Raw genomic sequence first — 22,228 nt, forward strand, 5'->3', positions numbered from 1 at the left:
GTTGGTGCAGTGCAGTGCACACCCCATGCCTGACCTCATTAAGGAGGCCCTCTGGGGCAGTGGCTCTGAGAAGAAAGGCAGCAAGCCTAGGGAGGTGACACTGTAGCTGGGGAGCATTTTGGCTGGGCAGAGAGGAGGAAGGAGAGCATTTCAGGGAGGGAAAATAGCCCTTGCAAAGGTTTGGAGTGGAAGAGCAAAAGGGATGTCCCAAGAACTGTGCCTCATTTGATGGGGCTGTGGGGCCCTTCTCTGACGGGCAGCCTTCCCAGGCACTAAGGGAGGTGGACTGAGAAGCATCTGGAACTTCCGTGGGGGCACATGGGGCAGAGGGGAAGGGGAACAGGCAGAACGAGTCAGCTGCCTTTGAAAGCTCCACGAGGGACCTAGCAGAAAGTCATTCATTCATTCATCCGTTCATTCATTTATTTATGACAGGGTCTCTCTCTGTCACCCAAGCTGGAGTGCGGTGGTGTGATCACACTTACTGCAGCCTCAAACTCCTGGGCTCAAGCAATCCTCCACCCCAGCCTCCTGAGTACCTAGGCCTACAGACGTGAGCTACTACACCTGGCTAATTTTTAAAACTTTTTAGAGACAGGGTCTCCCTTTGTTGCCCAGGCTGGTCTTTGTTGCCCAGCCAGCTTCAAGCCATCCTCCCACCTCGGACTCCCAAAGCGCTGGATTACAGGCATGAGCCACGGTTCCCAGCCCAGAAAGAGATCTTCACCCCACAAACCCCCTGTTTGGAGGCCAAGTCCCAGCATCCCCAAAAGGGCCCCGGTTAGGACAAGAAAAAGGCTGTGAGCCTCGGAGGAGAGGCTGGGTGCCCCTCGGTGCGGAGTGGTCCCCTTGCCGGGCGTGGGGCCTCAGTCTGTGAGACTCCGCGCCTCGGTCGTCTGAACTTGAGCAAAGACAGAGCTAGGCCTAGCCTGGGGACCCGAGGGCCTGCCCTCATCCGCAATTCTGCCTCTTTTCTGGCCACTGAGGACCGGGCTAGGGAAACTGCAGGGGCAGTGGGGGTGGGAGGAGAGAGGGTTCTGGGGCAAGGGACTGGAGGGGTCTGGGGCAGGGAAGCGGAGGGGTCAAGGGTGGGCCCTTCCCCCTCCGCTGTTGGACCCTCGCTGAAGGGGCCGAGGCTGAGCCCCAAGGTGGGCCTGTGGGGGCGGGGCAGGGGAGCCCCTCAGCAGCTGGACCGCAGGAGGCCGACGAGGGTCTGGAATTCCTCTTCCCCTCCCTCCGCCGCCCCCTCTCCCTTCTCCCACCCCCTGGGCTGCTAGGGGAGCGGGGGAGGCGCAGGAGGGGCTCAGGGAGGGGCCCTGGACGCGGGACCAGGCTGGGCCCCTCGGCGGAGGCCCGCGCAGGCAGGCCCCGCCCCGGCCTCGCACATCTGGGCCGGGAGCGCGGGCCGACCCGGCGGCGCAGGCGGCGCGGCCATCCGGCCTGGGGGAGGGGGCGGCGGGCGGGCGGGGTGGGCGGCGCGAGGAGGCGGGAGGCCTCAAGGCCGGGCGCACGTCGAGGGCTGCGGCCGCCGCAGCAGGCACGGCCAACGGGCTGCGGGGCCGGGATCGCGGCGGCTGGACGGGGCTCGAGCTGTCGGGAGGGCGGAGGTGAGTTCTGGGGCGGGGGCTGCTGGGCGCCCCGAGTGCAGAAAGGCGAGGAGGTTTGCCGTCCCGGGCTGTCGGCTGAGACCCCACCAAAAACCTCCAGACTTTGTCTGGTGGGGAGAGATCTGCAAGCCCCTCTCTTCAGCGAGGCTGCGGGCTCGGGAAGGCACTTGGGGCAGCGACCTTGGTCTCCCACCTGGGCTTCGGGGGACCACCTCCCCTGTCCCTCGCACAGCTGCTCAGAGGCTTAGGCTGGAGAAACTCCTGTGTCTTAGGGGCTGGCAGGACTGCTGTGGGCTGGGGCCTGCTCCAGGGAGCCAAACTGAGGGAGCCGGTGCCTAGGTCTGAGGTGGAAACCTGGGAGTTGAGTGTATGTGTGTGTGTTGGGGGGTGCCTCAGGGGTCCCAGGCCCTGTGGTCCCGAAGCGCAACAGAGTACCGAGTGGCCCAGGTGCCAGGGTCTGAGGCTGGGACCTGGTCTTCCGGGCCAGCTTGAGGTCCAGGTGGGGTGGGGTCCAGGTTCCCGCTAGGGCAGTGGAGCCTGTCTGTGAGGTTAGCGTGTGTTGATGAGAGAGGCTGGAAGGGAGTGAGCACGAAACTAGGGACCCTCCGGAGAGCAGACGCAGCGCAGGAATCCCAGGCGAGAGGGGTAATGGGGGGCTGTGGGCAGAGCATGGGAGGGGCTCTGTTGTTTGTGAACTGGCTGCTCCCATGATGAGGACCCAAGGGGGTGCGGCAGGATGTATGGAAAGCAAAGATGAGGACAGGGAGGGGCCATGGGAGGCCATTTCTGTCACTCCCTGCCCCAGCGCAGGATGGGGCAGCCACCTCACTCAGCCACACATGGTCCCATCTTCTTAAGGGCTCCTCTCCAGAACAGAGTGGGCCAGCCCTTTGGGTGCCGTTTCTGATCTGTGCTTTGGACCCTGGTTGGCCCAGTCTGTGGCTTGGAAGAAACGCCTGTGGCCTCACTTAGCCCGCTGACGGAGTCCTGTTCCATTACAGGGCTGGCTGGGTGCTGAGCAGAGAGCAGCAGGCGGAAGAGGCAGGGTCCTAGTGAGGAGGGGAGCTGGAAGGACCTGGGTGGGCTCTTTGTCTACACAGGCATCGTGTGGAGCCCTGAAACCCAGAACACTGCATTCCCATAGTGCTCCTGGGGACATGAGCGCCCAGCTGAAACACCCCACACAGGAAGAGATCCTCCGAGGATTCTGTCAGGCAAAGGGTTGGGCCCCTGCAAGGTGGCTCACGCCTGTAATCCCAGCACTTTGGGAGGATGAAGTGGGAGGATCGCTTGAGGCCAGGTGGTCGAGGCTGCAGTGAGCCGTGATCGTGCCACTGCACTCCAGCCTAGGCAACAGAGCAAAGACCCTGTCTCCAAAAAAGGAGCAGGAGCGGGCGTGGGGGCAGGGTTCGTCCTAGGCTATTGTAAGACCAGGGGATACTCTGGGATGGGAGTCTCTGGTTGTGAGTTCCTGCTGGGCCACACCCTATCCTGGTCCCCAGTGACTAATCGGCCCTGCCTATTGGGTAGAAGTCAGGGCCAGGGGTCAGGGTGAAGCTGATGACTAGAGGTCAATATGAAGCCAAGAGTTAGGGGTCAGTCCATGGGCAGGGTTAGGGATCAGGCTGGGGCCAGAGTTTGGCATGTGCTTGTAGCCAGGAAATGGAGTTCCTTTCTGTGTAAATCAAACTGTCCCACTCAATTACTCTCAAACCCATAGGCACCACCAGTCTGAAATTAGTAGGCCCCTGAAGCGGGGTTCAGCCTCCCCTCATTTTCAGCTGTGGACGCTGCCCAGACCTAGCTTTTGGGAGCTGGGCTTGTCCCGTGTTCTGTGGTCAGCATTCTCCTTAAGTGTCCCTGGGTGTGTGTGCTCGCTTGGCAGTCAGCCACCTCTTGGCTTACCTCCACCTCTCGGGGAATCCATGGGATCCTCCTTCTTTAACACTATTTTTTTTTTTTTTTTTTTTGAGACAGGGTCTCACTCTGTCACCCAGGCTGGAGTGCAGTGGTGTGATCATGACTTACTGCAGCCTCAACCTTCCAGGCTCAAGCAATTCTCCCACCTCAGCGTCCAAAGTGGCTGGGACTCTAGGCATGCACTACCACGCTGGGCTAATATTTGTATTTTTTGTAGAGATGGGGTTTTGCTGTTGCCCAGGCTGGTCTCGAACTCCTGAGCTCAAGCAATCCACCCACTTTGACCTCCAAAGTGCTAGAATTACAGGCATGAGCCACCACACCCAGCCCTTAACACAAATTGATTTAGTTCCTACCACCTTCCTTAAAGAACTCATGATGACTAGAATGCGATTCTCAGTAAGACCAAAATATCTAACAAGAAAATTCAGAATCTGCATCATGAAGGGAAAGAACACTGCTCAAACCTGCCCAGCTCTCTGCTTTTATCAATACCTTGCATATCTGGACTTGTTAACATAAGCCCTCTGTGTCACCCATTCTGCAGGAAAGGGCACTGAGGCACAGAGATGTGGCATGATGCACTCACGCCAGGTGCCATAATAGGCTCTTGCCATCCCTGAAACCCCAGCATAGGGGCACTCAGCATATTGCACAATGAGAGACGGTAGATAACTGGACAAGCTTCCGATAGCTGGGAAGAGTATAGGCCCATGGTTTGGATGTGGAATCCAGTGTAGAGTGAGGACTCAGTCTTTTTTTTTTTTCTTGAGATGGGGTCTCGCTCTTCTCGCCCAGGCTGAAGTGCAATGGCGCGATCTTGGCTCACTGCAACCTCTGCTTCCCAGGTTCAAACGATTCTCCTGCCTCAGCCTCCTGAGTAGCTGGAATTACAGGCGTCTGCCACTACGCTCGGCTAATTTTTGTATTTTTAGTAGAGACAAGGTTTCACCATGTTGGCCAGGCTGGTCTCGAATTCCTGACCTCAGGTGATCCACCTGCCTCAGCCTCTGAAAGTGCTTGGATTACAGGAGTGAGCCACGGCGCCCGGCCCAGAGTCTTTTTTTTCTGGTGGTTCTAGGTTGTTTCTCCTCCAGGTACAATAGCCTTGGTCCAGAAAATCCATTCATTCATTCAACAAAGTGGTTCCCCAGTGCTTAGCACAGAGCCTGGCATGAAGAATCTCGATAAGTGTTTGCTGAAGAATCAGAACAACATACAAATAAGGCTGCCAGCTCCTCCCTCAAGACCTTGATCCAGTAGTATGCTGGTTAATGGTTTCCAATCAGCTCTGGAAGAAGGATAAAATCCTGATTTATAGTGTTTGCCAATTTCTGTCATGTAAATACTCCCAGCCATGACTGATTTGAAGCTACCAATGTGATGTCATTGAATGCAGAATTGGGAAGAGATAGAAAGAATCAGCTCGCATGAGCTGGTGGGACCCAGCTCAGCATCCCACTCCATCATCCTGAGCTGGGCTCTGGGCTCCTGCCCCTGGCTCCTAAGAACCCTCCCCTCCCCCTCTCTGTGCTTTCCCTTTTCTCCTCAACAGCCAGCTGCTATATGCGTGCCCACAACCAGCACCCATCCTTCTTCTGATTCTGATTCCTGAGCATCCAACTCCAATGGTACAGAGGACAGCAAGAGTGTCTGGAAATCTCCATGGTGCTGGCCATGCAGGAGAATCCTGGACATACAAGAGTGTGTGGGAGTCCAGGTGTCTGTCCACAATGGGGCTGGTTTGTGTGAACTGTGTGAGCAAGGGTGTGTGCATGTGTCTATGGGCATGCCAGAGCCAGCTCTGTGTCTGCCTGTGTTCTATAGCAAAACTTTCAGATTGGGCCGCTGGTGACAGAGAAGGAATGCATTGGCCCTGCGTAGCCTCCTCCTTTGTTTAGAGGAGCAGCCAGGCCCACCAATGAGAACATAGTGGCAGTGGTCTGCAGACTGGCTGAGAGACACTGTTGAGCAACACTTCTCAAACTTCAATGTGCACCTGAATCACCTGGGAATCTTGTTAAAATAGGCCAGACGCGGTGGCTCACGCCTGTAATCCCAGCACTTTGGGAGGCTGAGACGGGCAGATCACCTGAGGCCAGGAGTTCGAGACCAGCCTGGCCAATATGGTGAAACCCCGACTCTACTAAAAATACAAAAATTAGCCAGGCATTTTTAGGTGGCATTTTAGGCAAATTAGGTGGCGCATGCCTGTGGCCCCAGCTACTTGGGAGGCAGAGGCAGGATAATCGCTTGAACCCAGGAGATGGAGATTGCAGTGAGCTGAGAACTGAGATCACACCACTGCACTCCAGCCTGGGGGACAGAGTGAGACTCTGCCTCAAAAATAAATAAATAAATAAATAAATAAATAAATAAAATGTTCTGATTCAGCAGGTCTGGGCTGGGGCCTGAGGTTCTGCATTTCTAACAAGCTTCCAGGTGATACCAATGCTGCTGATCCTCAGCCCACACTTTGAGTAACAAAGCTGTTGATGGTTTGGAATATCCTGCCTATAGCCTGGCCCCAGAACTTCATAGACAGGATCGAGCCCCTCCCATCTTAGAAAATAAATATTCTTCCTCACCTCCCTTCAGTTTTAGCGCCCTCCAACTACTGCCCTCACATGTATTCCTGATTTCAGCCAAGCTTTTCAGAAATTCTAGCTCAATATGATTGCGTCACTACACTCCAGCCTGGGCAACAGAGTGAAACTCCATCTTAAGAAAAGAAGTTCTAGCTCATGTCACCTCTTGCTCATTCCTCACCTAAGCTTACCTCCCTTGGGCCACTAAAACAGTGTTTCCAGTCTCATCTGGGGACCTTTTACAGGGATCTAGCTTTACCCATCTCTTGGTACAATCTTCATGAGACCATGAGGCATCCCAGTCTCCTGGGCCGGTATATATTCCTCTGTTCAGCCTTTAAATGTAGGTTCTCCTCGTGACAGAGTGACACCCTATCTCAAAACAAACAAACAACGAAGGCCAGGCACGGTGGCTCATGCCTGTAATCCCAGCACATTGAGAGGCTGAGGTGGGCGGATCACCTGAGGTCAGGAGTTCGAGAACAGCCTGGCCAACATGGCGAAACCCCGTCTCTACTAAAAATACAAAAATTAGCTGGGCATGGAGGCACTCACCTGTAATCCCAGCTACTGAGGAGGCTGAGGTAGGAGAATGGCTTGAACCTGGGAGGCAGAGGTTGCAGTGAGCCAAGATCGTGCCACTGCATTCCAGCCTGGGCAACAGAGTGAGACCCTGTCTCAGAAAAAAGAAAAGACAAATTGAGTCATGCCCCCACCCCACCCTGCCACTTCAAACCTTTCAAGATTTGCTGTTGCCCTTCATATAAAATCAAATCTGAAATAGGGTGCACAGGCCCTGCCTGCAGGGTAAGCCCAGCCCAGCCCTCTGTCCAGACTTACCATGTTCTCTTCCCGCCCTGCATTATCCAACTTTGACCTTCCTAGCACTCAGCAACGCTTGTCATTTCAAAATCACTTGCCTGATTATCTCCTCCATCAGACTGTTGGTTTCTAGGGCAGGGACAGTGTCTCTCTGGGTCACTATCTCCCAGCACCTGGCACAGAGCAGGCACCAGAAAACATTTAGGAGGATCCTGATTCCAAGAAAGTAAAGCCATTTTTTGACACAAGCTGGGAACTGTGGGACTTTAGATGAGATTTAAGGAATTACTGTTAATTTCATTAGACATGAGAATGGCGTTGCGATGACATTGTTTAAAACATCTTTATCTGTTGGAGAGATGTATTCAAGAGTTCACAGGTGAAACAACATGATGGCTGGGATTTGCTTCAAAGGACTCCAGCCAAAAGTAAACAAATAAAATAAATAAGCATTCAGATGAGGGAACAAAGGGACAAATAAATCCCACTCTGCTTGTCTGTTCCTGTTGACAGCTACAGGGCCTGCAAGGATGTTGGCTGTCCCGGAGATGGGCCTGCAGGGGCTGTACATCGGTAAGAACCCCCACCATTCTGCCCTGACCCATCACCCACTCACCCGAGCAGGCACTGAGACCCACCTACAGGTTGTACAATGTACGTCTCCCACAGAGCTTCCCAACAGCTCTTCTGTGAGTGAGTGTGTGTGTGTGTGTGCGTGTGTGCAGGGCAGGTCTGTGTTTACTGGACCCCCCTATGTGTGCAGGAAGGGTCTGTGTGCACAGGTCTGTGTATGTGAGTATGTGTGCACGCAGGACTGGTCTATTCACAGGACCCCCATGTGTATATGAGTGTGGGCTGAGTGCGTGTGTTTGTGTGTGCCAGAAGGGTCTGTGCACACAGGAGTGTATGCATGTGCGTGTGTTTTGTTCAGGCTCTGTCCACAGGACCGTGTGTGAGTGTGTCAGTGAGTGTGTGTCTCTGCGGGCAGGTCTCTGTGCACAGGATCTGTGTACGGGAGTATAGTCTGCAAGTGGGCACGCACGCAGAGAGTTCTGCGTGTGCATGGAGGGTGTGTGCACAGGAGTGTTTGAATGTCCATGTGTTTTGTTCAGGCTATGTGCACAGGACCCCGTGTGAGTGCATCAGTGAGTGTGTGTCTCTGCGGGCAGGTCTCCATGCACAGGATCTGTGTATGGGAGTATAGTCTGCAGGTGGGCACGCATGCAGAGAATTCTGCGTGTGCATGTGCGTCTGACCATAGCCTGGTCTGGGAGCAGGCTTGGGTTCTCTGCAGGGGTGGGAGGCCGGAGGCAAGAGGGACACTCCTCAGGAAGTCCATTCACAAAGACCTGGTGGGCTGGGCCCTTCCTTCCTGCCTCCCTTCCCAAGCTCGAGCCACAGCAACTTGGCCTCTCAGGCTGCAGCTGGTGGCAGGGCCGGAGCCTGCCCTGGCTGCCTGAGGAGAGGGAGCCCTTGAAATGTGGCCACTTTTTCCCTGCCCCTCCAGCACCTCAGACTCTGGCCCTGTCCAGGCGCTTCCCAGAGTCCCCCTCATGCCTGGCCCTTCGCCTGTGTTCCCAGGTTACCCCCAAGGCCAGGGAGAGTGGAGACCTGCCTGGCAGCACATGACAGGACTGTGGCTGAGGGAGCACAGGGCCTGCCTGGCTCAGCCTAAGGCGAGCCAGACCTGCCTGATTTGTCCATGGAGCTTCCTACCAGATCTCACTCTCCCTCCCTAGCCAGCCTCCCTGGCCTGTCCATGGATATCAAGGCTGCCCCAGTACTCCTCACATGCCCCTTAGCAATGCCCAGTGTGGTGGTGGCAGCTACCAGCCAGGCAGGCCCTCCTGCCCCATGAGCCTCCTGATCCTCGGGGCCAGGCCTGGGGCTGTCCTCCAGGGCTACTCCACTCCCTTCCACCAAAGGTCCAGCTCAGTCCCAGGCGTGCAAGAGGGTCTTGATGGGGCCTCCTGCCCTGAAATGCTGGCTCAGGGTGTGTGTATGTGTGTGGGTGGGGGGTGGGAATCAGACTTCCTAATGTTGTGGACACCCCCAGTTCAGGACTGGGCTACGTCTATGAGTGTGGGAGGAGATGCTCCCCCTCCTCGATCCTCCTCAAGCAGCCAGCTGGGCCTGTCTGTGGCCCTTGTGGGCATGGGAGCTGCAGAGTTCCCTCAAGTCCTGATTAGAACCACGTGGCCCAACTTTAGGGTGGAGGGGAGCAACCCCACCTCCTAGCCAGTTAGCTCTGTAGCTCCACCTTTTGAAGGAAGAGGGGCTTCTCTCTCCTCTACTCCCTCCCAGGAGCTCACCTGCCCTATCTCCCCTGCCCTTCCATCTCTGGACTGAGTCTCTCTCCCCTCCCACACTGTGTGTCTGAGGGGCCCTAGTGGGGAGACAGTGGGTTCCCAGGGAAAGCATGGGTCACCTGCTAGGGAAACGGTGCCTCTGATAGCAGACCCTCAGCTCCTGCCCCTACGTCATGTGTGTCTTTCCTACACCCCCCAGTCCTCCTCCCCAGCAGAGAGCCCTTTGCTTTAGCCCAGCAAGGACTGATGGAGAACCTTTGGGTGCCTGGCTTGGGGCCCCGCTGCCATCCCTACCCTGCTTGTGCCAGGATGAACTGCCATCTCTTCTCTGCAGGCTCCAGCCCGGAGCGGTCCCCAGTGCCTAGCCCACCCGGCTCCCCGAGGACCCAGGAAAGCTGCGGCATTGCCCCCCTCACACCCTCGCAGTCTCCAGTAAGCCCGGAGCAGGGATCAGGTGGTGGGTGACCTGGCTGGTGTGGACAGGGTCGTGCCTGGCAAAGTCATGACAGGGCCTCGGCTAGGAAGGAGGAGGGGATGGGGGTACCACCATGCCTCTTGTCCCCGTACACTCCAGTCATGTGCCCCCCAGAAGGATTGGCCTTGGGTGACCCTGGACTATAAGGGTAACAATTCTACTGAGAAGGCGAGCCCCATGTAACTAACTCCCAACCCCCCCACACAGGAGGCACCCACGGCCATTGAAGCTGGCCTGGCTGAGGCAAGTGTTCCTCTGAGCATGTGGCTTTTCTAGGTCCCCAGAGCACTGGGGGGGCCTCTTGTTGACCACAGCCCACCTTAATCCAAGTCATATCTGAAGGAGAGGAGATGTGTTGCCAAAAAAAAAAAAAAATAGTCTGGAAACCATTAGCTTGGGCTGGGCACGGTGGCTCATACCTGTAATCCCAGCACTTTGGGAGGCCGAGTTGGGCAGATTGCTTTGAGCTCAGGAGTTCAAGAACAGCCTGAGCAACATAGCAAAACCCCATCTCTACAAAAGATACAACAATTAGCTGGGCGTGGTGGCGCACACCTGTAATCCCAGCTACTCGGGAGGCTGAGGGTGGAGAATTGCTTGAACCTGGGAAGCAGAGGTTGCAGTTAGCCAAGATCGCACCACTGCATTTCAGCCTAGGTGACAGAGTGAGACCCTGTCTCAAATAAAAAGGAAACTACAAGCTTGAAGTATCCAGGACACCACCTCCCCACCCCCAAGCTCCCTGGGTCACCCCACCTGGATGACCTTGCCCTGGTGATCCAGCTTAGGGACCCCCTTATTCTTAGGGAGTCCAGCCCTGGCATAGGAGAAGGCACACACTTCTCTGGGGACATGCACGTGCCCTCTCCTCTCTGCCACAGAATCAGACAGTCTGGTTTGTGTCACTATGGCCACAAAGAGCAAGAGGATAAAATATATACACTGGTCCATGTGCTGTAAAACTGCCTGGAGGAGCAAAATTGCTCCCAGCTGGGCCCAGACTAATGGCTGCCTATGAAGATGGTGTGAGGTGGGGCTGGGGCTAAGGCAGTCCAGAGGGAGGGTGGGCAGAGGCTGGAAGCAGGAAAGCCGGAGCTTGAGCCAAACCCTGCCTGGGGCTACCTGAGAGACACGTCCAAGGCTCAGCCTGGAGCCTGGGAGGGCAAGGGAGCCCGAGCAGGTGGGCAGGTGGGGTGGGCCAGGTCCAGGGCTGGTCTGGACCACAGTCAGTGGAGGGGAGTGTCTTCCCCATGCAGAGGAAGCACTGGGGCTGTGGGGGATGGGGGTGTCCCTGCTGGCTGCTTGCTAATTCTAAGTCTTGCACTTGCAGAAACCCGAGGTCCGAGCCCCCCAGCAGGCCTCCTTCTCTGTGGTGGTGGCCATTGACTTCGGCACCACGTCTAGTGGCTATGCTTTCAGCTTTGCCAGTGACCCTGAGGCCATCCACATGATGAGGTGAGGTTGGCTGGGCTGAGAGAGTGAGGTGGGGAGGGTGGGGAGTTCCTCATACCTTGGTCCCAAAAGTACTGTCACCGAGACATGGGGTCTCCTTGGAGGCCCTGCCACCCCCAGTCTGGGGCTCCCCACTGGGGCGAAAGTTGGAGGATGGGCCCCAGGCCTGGGTCCTTGGCCTCAAATGGAGCAGCTCCCAACCCTCTGTAGGAAAAGTCAGACTTTGTTTTTAATTTTGAATTTTTTTGAGATATAACAAACATAACAATAAAATATGCAAATGTTTTTTATTTTCCTTTTCTTTTTTTTGAGACGGAGTCTCACTCTGTCGCCTAGGCTGGAGTGCAATGGCACGATCTTAGCTCATTGCAACCTCCACCTCTCGGGTTCAAGCGATTCTCCTGCCTCAGCCTCCCAAGTAGCTGGGACTACAGGTGTGTGCCACTATGCCTGGCTAACTTTTGTGGCGTTTTTTGTTTTTTTGGAGACGGAGTCTCACTCTGTCGTCCAGGCTGGAGTGCAGTGACGCGATCTCAGCTCACTGCAAGCTCTGCCTCCTGGGTTCATGCCATTCTCCTGCCTCGGCCTCTTGAGTAGCTGGGACTACAGGCGCCCGCCACCACACCCAGCTAATTTTTTTTTTTTTGTATTTTTAGTAGAGACGGTTTCACCGTGTTAGCCAGGCTGGTCTCAAATTCCTGACTTCGGGTGATCTGCCAGCCTCGGCCTCCCAGAGTGCTAGGATTACAGACGTGAGCCACCACACCTGGCCTTTTTTTTTTTTTTTTTTTCTTTGAGACAGGGTCTCGCTCTGTCACACAAGCTGGAAGTGCAGTGGTGTGATCATAGCTCACTGCAGCCTCAAACTCCTGGGCTCGAGCAATCCTCCCACCTCAGCCTCCTGAGTAGCTAGGACTACAGACAGCACCACCACACCTGGCTAATTTAAAAAAAAAAAAAAATTTTTTTTGGAGAGACAGGGTCTCACTGTGCTGCCAGGGCTGGTCTTGAATTCCTGGCCTCAAGTGATTATCCCACTTTAGCATCCCAAAAATGCTGGAATTACAGGCGTGAGCCACCATGCCCAGCCCACAAATATTTTTCTAAGCTTGTAGACAAACACACACATATACAAACATATATGTGTTTTTTAAGTAAAAGTGAGATATACAACTTGCTTTGTTTTAAAGCTTCAACACTATTTTGTAGATATTTCATGTCAGCACATACGAAGCTACCACTTTCTTTGAATGGCCTAGTATTCCATAGTACAGATGTGTCATAATTTATCCATTCCCCTATTGACAGTTTTAGGGGGGGTTTTTTCCTCCTCTCATTTTTCACTATTACAAAAAGTGCAGCAGTAATATCCTTCTTTGAAAACTTGTGCTGCAGTCTCCATGGGGTAGATTCCTAGAGGTGATTCCTAGGTCCAACATCTCAAATCTTTTTTCTTTTCCTTTTTTAGTAAAAAGGAAAAGAAAAAATAATAAAACAAGAAATAAAAATAAAAACAAGAAAATGAAGGTTCTAAGGGCTGAGTTGACAAGTCACACAGTTGTTTTGAAAGACATGTTTCAAAAATCCATTCAAATGTTGGGTTTTATGTGAACACTCCCCTTGGGACCTCAAGACCCCAGTCCTCTGAATGTGTCCTAGAGGGTCAGCAGGCAGTAGGTGAAGCTATAGGAGACCTCAAAGCTCTCAACCCAGACTGGGATGGGAGGTAAGAAGGGGCTTCCCAAGGCCTGGAGACTGGATGGAAGGGTGAATGGAGAGATAGACAGACAGGTAACTGTTCCCAAAATACATGGGACTTGAGCTTCATGAGATTGGACTGTCCTTCCTTCCACATCACAGGAAACCACAAAGGCTCTGAGCACTTACAGCCCTCTAGGAGCTGCAGGGCATCCCAGATGTCTTGCTGATCAACACACATGGCTGAGGCCATGCTGGGGCTAAGGACACATCCAGGAACACTGTCTCTGTCCTGTGGAGGTGACAGTCACAGGAAATAACTGGGGGACATTCCAGCCTCCTCCCAAGCTCTCTCTTCCCACCAGACACCAAGCCCCTAACATCTCTAGAATACCCATCTACTTCTCTCCATGGCCACTGATCGTGCACAAGTTCAGCCCCGACCTTCTCTCACCTGGATGGCTGCAATATCCTCCTCCTTGGTTTCCTTTCTCCATGCTCCCTTCCCTGCATTCTGTTGCTCCATGGGAGCCAGTGACCTTTCTTTCTAAAGGCAAATGTGGTCATACCTCTTGGCTACTTTAAATCCACGAAGACAGAATTCTGAATGGCCTTCTGTGCTCTTCATGATCTCACCTTAGCATTCTTGTATTTTCTCCTGCTGCCTATGGAGCCGACCCATAGCTAGTTCTCCCTGCTCTTTCACATCTCTAAGTTTTTGCACATGCTGTTCCCTCTGCCTGGATTCCCACCCAAGAAGGGAGGGTTGCACTGACTGCCCTGTGCCTCCGCAGGAAATGGGAGGGCGGAGACCCGGGTGTGGCCCACCAGAAGACCCCGACCTGCCTGCTGCTGACTCCGGAGGGCGCCTTCCACAGCTTTGGCTACACCGCCCGCGATTACTACCATGACCTGGACCCCGAAGAGGCGCGGGACTGGCTCTACTTCGAGAAGTTCAAGATGAAGATCCACAGCGCCACGGTGAGTCACAGGGCTCCAGACAGGGAGGCGGGGCCAGCATGGAAAAGGGCAGGGCTAATGGGGGTGGGTGGGACAAAACCAAAACGTGTGAGGACGGCCCCGATGGAGTCGTGGCTGAGAGGGGGCGGGGCTAAAGGGAGACGTCGGACTCCGGCGTGGGCGGAGCTCAGAAGTGAGGTGGAGGCGGGGCTAATGTGGGTGGGGCTAATAGTGAAGCTGGGGTTGCAGGAGGGATGGGGCTAAGGAGAGGGGTTGGGGCAGAGCTAGTGTCACATTGGGGCAAGAGTGGGACGGTGGTTAAGAGGAGGGGAAGCTCCAGGAAACGGGGTGATTTTAAGAGCGAGGTCGTCAGGAAATGAGTGCCAAGCTGAGGCCTCCTGCAGAGCCGCCCTGTGTCCCTGCCAGGATCTCACCTTGAAGACCCAGCTAGAGGCAGTAAATGGAAAGACGATGCCCGCCCTGGAGGTGTTCGCCCATGCCCTGCGCTTCTTCAGGGAGCACGCCCTTCAGGTGCGCTGCTGCCCCACCTCTGCCGACTGTGGCAGGGACCCCCTATTTTCCCCTCATCCGAAACCGCTCCCCCATCCCGTCCCCGACATTGGATGGGTAGCCACCGCCGGAGCTCAGAGGTCATCTTCTCCAGTACCCTCCTCCCTTTTTGTCTGGTAGAGCCCGCACCAAGCCATACTGATGGGAGGGGGGCCGATTCTTCCAGCTCTGCTGGGAAGTCCTTCCTGTGATTTGATTAGTACCTCCAGTTCCGCAGAGGGCTGAAGACCACCCTCCCTCCAAGCCAGCTTTCCTCTCACTGCCCCCTCCTGTACCAGGAGCTGAGGGAGCAGAGCCCATCGCTGCCAGGGAAGGACACTGTGCGCTGGGTGTTGACGGTGCCTGCCATCTGGAAACAGCCAGCCAAGCAGTTCATGCGGGAGGCTGCCTACCTGGTGAGGACGTGCAGGCGGGCCCGAGAACACTGCTCAGGAAGGGCCAGGACTGTCCCCATGCTTGCATGCACCCCACCACCCTTGAGACCACAGAGTCATTGTGGAAAGAACTTCAGCCTGCTCCTGATGGGAGTTTGTAGAGTTGCTCCCACCAGGAGAGGGAGTGGGCCTGCAGGAACAGGGGACAGAGGGACAAAAGACACAGCCTAGGCCAGTGTAGACAGTGCCTTAAGTCAGGTGTCCTAAAAGCAGAGCCCAAGATGGAGAGTCTTTTTTTTTTTTTTTTTTGAGACAGTCTCGCTCTGTCGCCCAGGCTGGAGTGTAGTGGTGCGATCTCGGCTCACTGCAAGCTCTGCCTCCCAGGTTCACGCCATTCTCCTGCCTCAGCCTCCCGAGTAGCTGGGACTACAGGTGCCCGCCACCACGCCCGGCTAATTTTTTGTGTTTTTAGCAGAGACAGGGTTTCACCGTGTTAGCCAGGATGGTCTCAATCTCCTGACCTTGTGATCCGCCCGCCTCGGCCTCCCAAAGTGCTGGGATTACAGGCGTGAGCCACCGCGCCCGGCCAAGATGGAGAGTCTTATACGTGAGGTCTATTGAAGAAGGTTTCTCAGGAGAAAGGCGAGGGATGGAGGCGGGACAGGAGAAGGAGCTATGAAGGATGTGGTCTTTGCTGGAGTCTAGCCTCAGGTTTAGCCTCAGCTAGATCCCATGGGGAGCTGCAGAGGGAGAACTGTAGCACAGAGTTGGGGCCGGCTTCTTGCACATCCGTATCGGTCTGTCACTGGTTCTGGGGAAATGGGAGGGAAACCTCTCCAAGTGAGGCCATTCCCATTCAGCTGAGGGCAGTTATCCAGAGGAGGTAGCAGCTGTGAGCCAATAGCAGCCAACACTCACAGTGGCAGGCAGGGCACCCAGAACATTCACTTCACTTGGCATCAGTACTTTGAGGGACACCCCCACCACCGCCCACCTTTGTTGGTTCTTGAGCAGGGGAAATAGGACTATGAAATAAAGGGAGGCGATTCTAGCCAATGCATACAGGTCTTCCTACCACTGAGATGCTCAAAGGTCTAGAGCAAGGAGTTGGGGGGGCTCCAGTGGAGACACAGAGGGCATAGCCTCAAGACTCATTCCTTGGTCGTAACCCTGGAGCCTTGGATACAGACCCTAGGCTGTCCAAAAGGGATCTCAAGCCTGCCTGTGGACACCCTGGAGGAACCCCCAATCTTCCCATACCTATGGGCCAGGCATGACCCAGGGCCAGGTCTGTAAATGTCTATACTTTTCACTGGAAGGAGCTAACCCTGAGCACAGTGGACATCCCTGTGCAAAGATCAGGACGGAAGCAAGGCTGTCCCCAGCCAGAACAAACACCTGCTCCCCCAGCGTCCCCTTGCCTATTTCCCCACCCTCCTTCTCATGCTGTTCCCTGGCTGCTCAGGAAAGTCTGGCCCTGGGTAAAAGTCTCCATTCACACCCTTATCCCTCTCCCCTATCTGGTCAGAATCTGGGGAACCCTACAAAACCATAATGTACTTCCCACAGGGATCCCCTGCCCTGAAGGAAATAACTCCAGATCTCAAGTGTTTTTCTCCACCCAACTGGCCTGTCTTGGTGCCTGGAATTTCAGCTTCCTCCCTGCTGTATCAGATTCCCTGGGAACAAAGTTCTCCTGGAAGTGGGGTGGCCTATGGCTACCGTCTGACACCAGGCTAGTGGAGAAAGAGGGTTCAATGAGCTAAAAGGGCTCCCCACCACCTCCTCTGAGCCATCACACCCCCCCACATTGTGCTAGAGTCTCTGCCAATACCCCCAGCCAGCGCTCCGCTGGCCGCTTGTACCTGTGAAGGGGAACCTTGCTGCAGCCCCGCTATCTTGGGAAATTTGAAGAGGCAGATCCCAGGGGTTCTAGGTCTGCATTCTGTCTAGAGTCTTTTCCTGCTGGGCAACTTCTTGGCATATTTGGCCAGGGCCATTCCCTCCCCAGCCTGGTCACAGCGTGGCTATGAGGCAGCTCCAAATTTGTGCAGCACAGAGGGGCCTGAGAGGCCTAACATGGGTGGGATGTGATGGAGGAGGAGGTGGGAGCCCCACAGGCCGCGGTTCCCCACCTCACAGTGCCATCTTAGGTGTGACAGCCCACAGTGCTGCCTGACCCTGCCCACCACCCATCCCCAGGCTGGACTAGTGTCCCGAGAGAATGCAGAGCAGCTACTCATCGCCCTGGAGCCCGAGGCTGCCTCGGTATACTGCCGCAAGCTGCGCCTGCACCAGCTCCTGGACCTGAGTGGCCGGGCCCCAGGTGGTGGGCGCCTGGGTGAGCGCCGCTCCATCGACTCCAGCTTCCGTCAGGGTGAGCTGCCCCCGGGGACACCACCCACCCCTGGAGGGTCAGAGGGTCACTGAAGCCAGAAGCTCAGCCATGTCTAGTATGAAGGGGAGAGGGTACCCACCCTGGAGGAGCCCAATTTGAGCAGACAGAAACATGGCTGGTGGAGCCTGTCTGAGGAAGGGAGGCACAGCCCTGGCCAAGGGCAACCTCGTCTCAGGGTGGGACATGCCCTACCTAGGGCAGCCCAATCTCAGGGTGGAGATTTCACCTTGCCCTAGGGGAGCAAAGTCTGAGGAGGGCAGGACTCCGCCCAGCCCTGAGTCTGAGGGTTGGGGGAGACACAGACTACCCCAGGAGGAAATTGCTGGGGTACTGACAAAGGAGGAAGTCAGCCCACTGCATCAGCTGTCCCCTTCACTCCCCTCATCTTCCCCGACACACATCAGCCCCAAGCTCCTGCTGCCAGGACCAGGCACCCAGGCCAAGGACAGCTATGGTCATCCTCCCAAATGCCATCTCCCAGGGCAGGGAGAAGCCCTAAGTCCTGAGTCCCCTCTGAGACTCCAAAGACCTACCTGCCTCCGCTCCTCCAAACCCCTCTAACCCTGATTTTGCCATGACCTGAGACCTCCTGCGTTAAAGGAAGGCCCTGTGTCCACAAATATTTCCCCACAGCTGTTGGATACAGGGTGGGAGTTTGGGGTTCAGGATTGCCCTCTCCCAGTCAGGAGCAGGTTGGAGTTTCAGGAGCACTGGCTGCTCCCAGTGCCCATGGAGGTCCTGGGCAGGAGGATGGGAGTTGAACGCCATAGCTGGAGCACCTCCTTCTAATCTCACTCCCTGCTGTCTCCTGACCCCCAGCTCGGGAGCAGCTGCGAAGGTCCCGCCACAGCCGCACGTTCCTGGTGGAGTCAGGCGTAGGAGAGCTGTGGGCAGAGATGCAAGCAGGTAGGGGGAATGGGGGATGGAGTGTTATCCTTGGCCCCTACTGGGCACCATATACTGATGGGGGGAAGGGCATGTTTGCAAAGCCCGTCTCTTCCTCCTCCATCCGCTGTACCTAACCTGGCCGTCCCCTCACAGTCACCCGCACCCCCACCCCACTCACAGCGGCGCCCCTAACTCCCACTCCTCCAGGGATTCTCCGCGGACGCTCGGGTGGAGTTGCAGAGCCTCTGGAACCATTTCTCCCCCACACCCTGCGCCCATATGTGGTGGTCTGAGGTTCAAGCACCTGAAGCCCCTCACGTCCCTCCCCCGACCCTGCAGACAGGCCTTGGGACCCGGGGCAGGGCTGGAGGCTGGGCGAGGCTGGAGGGGGCGCAGGGCTGAGGGTGCGAGGCCGCCCACGAGTGTGTGCCCGCGCTCGCCGCCGCAGGAGACCGCTACGTGGTGGCCGACTGCGGCGGAGGCACCGTGGACCTGACGGTGCACCAGCTGGAGCAGCCCCATGGCACCCTCAAGGAGCTCTACAAGGCATCTGGTGAGTAGCCAGGCGGCGCCCCGGTACCCAGCGCGACCCGGGCTCCGGCCCCGCCACTGCCCCCTGGCGACCCGGTGAGCGCTGACGCCCTCTTCGCCCCCTGCTCCACCCCAGGGGGCCCTTATGGCGCGGTGGGCGTGGACCTGGCCTTCGAGCAGCTGCTGTGCCGCATCTTCGGCGAGGACTTCATCGCCACCTTCAAAAGGCAACGGCCGGCAGCCTGGGTAGATCTGACCATCGCCTTCGAGGCTCGCAAGCGCACTGCTGGCCCACACCGTGCAGGGGCGCTCAACATCTCGCTGCCCTTCTCCTTCATTGACTTCTACCGCAAGCAGCGGGGCCACAACGTGGAGACCGCTCTGCGCAGGAGCAGGTGGGTCCTGGGCCCGCGGGCTCAGGTAGGGTTTGCCGACCCGGGAATGACCGTGCACTGGAGGGTCCCGGGCCCCAAGGAACGGTGGGGGTCTGCCTGATTCATCCCACATACACACTAAGCCAGCAGGGCCTCGGGGTGGGGCGGCGGGGAGCGGTGAGTGAGTGCCCCAGCCCAGCAGGCTCCACCCACGGAATCCGCAGCCCGAACTGGGGCAAGACAGAGAATCATGGCGGGGAGGCGGAAATGCCTATCTCCTCCCAGCCTTCTCTACACCCCCACCCCGGGCCCTGCCGGCCCATGCTGCTCGGTTTCCCTGCACCAAAGCAAGGGGAGGCCCCTCCCAGGACTTCGTACCTGGAACCTGGAGCAGGCTGGCAACTAAATCCTCTGAGTGAGTAGGGTAGAGATAAGGGACTAACATCCAGCAGGTCCAGTCCTCCAGACACCACGTGCAGTCGGTGCCCAGGCACTTCTGCCTGGAGGCAGAGGTAGAGAATAAGGACCACGGACTCCAAACTGGGGCAAGCAGCTGGGCCCTGACCGATGGATATTTGCCCCTTTCACCACCAACAGCGTGAACTTCGTGAAGTGGTCCTCACAGGGGATGCTCCGAATGTCCTGTGAAGCCATGAACGAGCTCTTTCAGCCCACCGTCAGCGGGATCATCCAGCACATAGGTGAGCACCTGAGCTTGGTCCCCCACCCGCCCCCACACATAAACAAACAGATGCGGAATAATTTCCCCCCATCAGTGCCTAGAAACCTCCACACATCCATACACTGTGATGAGACCTAGAATCATCTAGAACACCTGGGGGATGAAGTGCAGTGGTGATTAAGAGCTAGGGGGTTGATATGTAGTCTTGCCAAGGCAAAAAACTTCTGGTGCCTCAGTTTCCCCATTTATAAAATGGGGTGATAGTATTGGGTTCTCAAAACGTTATCACAGGGATAAAATGAGCTGAAGTACCTAGAGTGAGCACAATGTCTTGCACACAATGTCTAGGTGTTTAATACGTGTAAATGCATATCCTTATCTCTCGTCCTCCACGTCGTGGTGGGAGAGAAGTGGGGAGCGTGAGTGTTGGGGAGGCGAAGCCCTCGAGGACTCCCGTGAGCTCTCAAAGAAAGTGCTCAAATGGCTACTTTCTAGTCGCCAGGTAGGTACAGGCTAGGGAGGTGAGGCGCCGGTGGCCGCCTAGTGGTGGCCTCAGTGGCTCTCTCTCCCCCGCCCCTTCTCCTCTGCCCGCTTCACCCGCGTCCCCCCGTCCTGTCCCGCAGAGGCCCTGCTGTCACGGCCGGAGGTGCAGGGTGTGAAGCTGCTGTTCCTAGTGGGCGGCTTCGCCGAGTCAGCGGTGCTGCAGCACGCGGTGCAGGCGGCGCTGGGCGCCCGCGGTCTTCGTGTCGTGGTCCCGCACGACGTGGGCCTCACCATCCTCAAAGGCGCGGTGCTGTTCGGCCAGGCGCCGGGCGTGGTGCGGGTCCGCCGCTCGCCGCTCACCTATGGCGTGGGCGTGCTCAACCGCTTTGTGCCTGGGCGCCACCCGCCCGAAAAGCTGCTGGTTCGCGACGGCCGCCGCTGGTGCACCGACGTCTTCGAGCGCTTCGTGGCCGCCGAACAGTCGGTGGCCCTGGGCGAGGAGGTGCGGCGCAGCTACTGCCCCGCGCGTCCCGGCCAGCGGCGCGTACTCATCAACCTGTACTGCTGCGCGGCAGAGGATGCGCGCTTCATCACCGACCCCGGCGTGCGCAAATGCGGCGCGCTCAGCCTCGAGCTTGAGCCCGCCGACTGCGGCCAGGACACCGCCGGCGCGCCTCCCGGCCGCCGCGAGATCCGCGCCGCCATGCAGTTTGGCGACACCGAAATTAAGGTCACCGCCGTCGACGTCAGCACCAATCGCTCCGTGCGCGCGTCCATCGACTTTCTTTCCAACTGAGGGCGCGCCGGCGCGGTGCCAGCGCCGTCTGCCCGGCCCCGCCCTGTTTCGGTTCAGGGGCCTGCGGAGCGGGGTGGGGCGGGGGAAACGATAGTTCTGCAGTCTGCGCCTTTCCACGCCCTCCGGCCCCGGGGGAGATAAGGTCATGGGAGAGTGGGTGGGGACACACCCAGAGACTGGCTTTGGGATTGGGCACTGGTCCGCTGACTGCCAGGCTGAAGGGACCCGCCAAGGAATGAACGGGTAAGAGAAGAGGTTTGCAAGACACAGCGCGCAGCCCGGCAAGGGGCATGTGACCCCGAAGGAAGAACGCAACAGAAGAGTCCTGGTCTGAACTTGGCCGAGTAGGGGTGGGGGTGGGATGGCAGGAGGAGCCGCAGGAGGAAGGAGGTTGTGCAGGGTCTGGACCTGCAGGGCTGAAGTTCACTCATTGATGGACTCAGCCCCAACTGGGAGCCAGGCAGAAAAACCCTGTGCCGTAGAAAAGTGACTGGAAGTGGACTCCAGAGGGACAGGTGTGGTAGCACAGTCCTGGTGTGGTGCTGACCACCCAAATATGACTGTGAATTGTGGAAAGGGCAGTAGATCTCTAATGGGGAGGTGGGAACATTATTGTGGTGGAGGCAATTATGAGGGTAGCATTTCTTTCGAGACAAAACACCCGTCTAGGAAGGCCCCAAGGTCAGCTTATGAAGGACCCCACTTGCACCCCACCCCAGCCATGGAAGAGCAGCTGGAGGGTGGATGGGGAGGCCAGAGGGAGCACTGAGGGGTGGTCCCAGCTCTGCTATTGACTCGGTATGCCTTTAGGACATTCTCTTACCGCTCATGGGCCTCAGTTTCCTAAAGTGTGAAATGTCAGGCACTTCCCTCTAACTGTGGCATGCAACAGCCCCACCTGCCTGAGAGCCCTGAGGTGACAATAAAACATTTATGCTCAAGGGGAAGCCACAGCCTGCTGATATGGCGTGGAGACCCTAATGGTGGGAGGAATGCAGGGGTTCCCGGTGCTAGAGAGAGAAGGGAGAAAGCTTTCAGCTGTGCATAGGGAACTGACCAGAAGGGGGTGCTGCTGTCTCCCATCAAGCATCCCAAACAACTCCACTGCTTAAGACCTCTCTGGCCTACACATGAGGTCCCTCTCCTCATTCAAATTAATTGTCTTGGCAGCCAGCTTCTGGCCTAAAATGCCACCACCTGTGCATACCTCTTGTGGGGCTAGGTGCTATAATACCACGCGGTGCCCCTGCCTCCTGAAAGAGTGAGTCTACCCAAGTTCTTCCCTGGCCCATCTGCAAAGG

At 56.7% G+C, this 22,228-nt stretch overlaps 1 protein-coding gene across 3 annotated transcripts; it reads left to right on the top strand.

Annotated features, from left to right (window-relative positions):
• The first annotated feature begins 1,483 nt into the window (after nucleotides 1–1,483).
• Nucleotides 1,484–21,868, top strand: HSPA12B (heat shock protein family A (Hsp70) member 12B). Of its 3 annotated transcripts, none has more exons than XM_019017281.3 (14): nucleotides 1,485–1,607; nucleotides 5,083–5,247; nucleotides 7,451–7,510; nucleotides 9,581–9,678; nucleotides 11,052–11,176; nucleotides 13,666–13,852; nucleotides 14,258–14,362; nucleotides 14,680–14,796; nucleotides 16,978–17,152; nucleotides 17,993–18,079; nucleotides 18,510–18,614; nucleotides 18,729–18,987; nucleotides 19,564–19,667; nucleotides 20,272–21,868. In XM_019017281.3, exons 2-14 carry the CDS (start codon nucleotides 5,193–5,195, stop codon nucleotides 20,925–20,927), a joined length of 2,133 nt encoding a protein of 710 aa, XP_018872826.2. In that variant the 5' UTR covers nucleotides 1,485–1,607; nucleotides 5,083–5,192; the 3' UTR covers nucleotides 20,928–21,868. The 3 variants fall into 3 exon arrangements, with proteins under 3 accessions (XP_018872827.2, XP_018872826.2, XP_055228471.1); XM_055372496.2 differs by having other exon boundaries at nucleotides 5,083–5,158; XM_019017282.4 differs by lacking the exon at nucleotides 5,083–5,247 and having other exon boundaries at nucleotides 1,484–1,607.
• Nucleotides 21,869–22,228: the final 360 nt, after the last annotated feature.

Source organism: Gorilla gorilla, chromosome 21, assembly GCF_029281585.2.
Source record: "Gorilla gorilla gorilla isolate KB3781 chromosome 21, NHGRI_mGorGor1-v2.1_pri, whole genome shotgun sequence".
NCBI lineage: Eukaryota > Metazoa > Chordata > Mammalia > Primates > Hominidae > Gorilla > Gorilla gorilla.

Excerpts from the sequence above, each read along its gene's own strand:
- HSPA12B (XM_019017281.3), top strand. The coding sequence starts at position 5,193 with ATGGTGCTGGCCATGCAGGAGAATCCTGGACATACAAGAGTGTGTGGG. Across the intron at positions 13,853-14,257 it reads TGAAGATCCACAGCGCCACG|GATCTCACCTTGAAGACCCA; the intron begins GTGAGTCACAGG and ends TGTCCCTGCCAG. Across the intron at positions 18,988-19,563 it reads ACCGCTCTGCGCAGGAGCAG|CGTGAACTTCGTGAAGTGGT; the intron begins GTGGGTCCTGGG and ends CACCACCAACAG.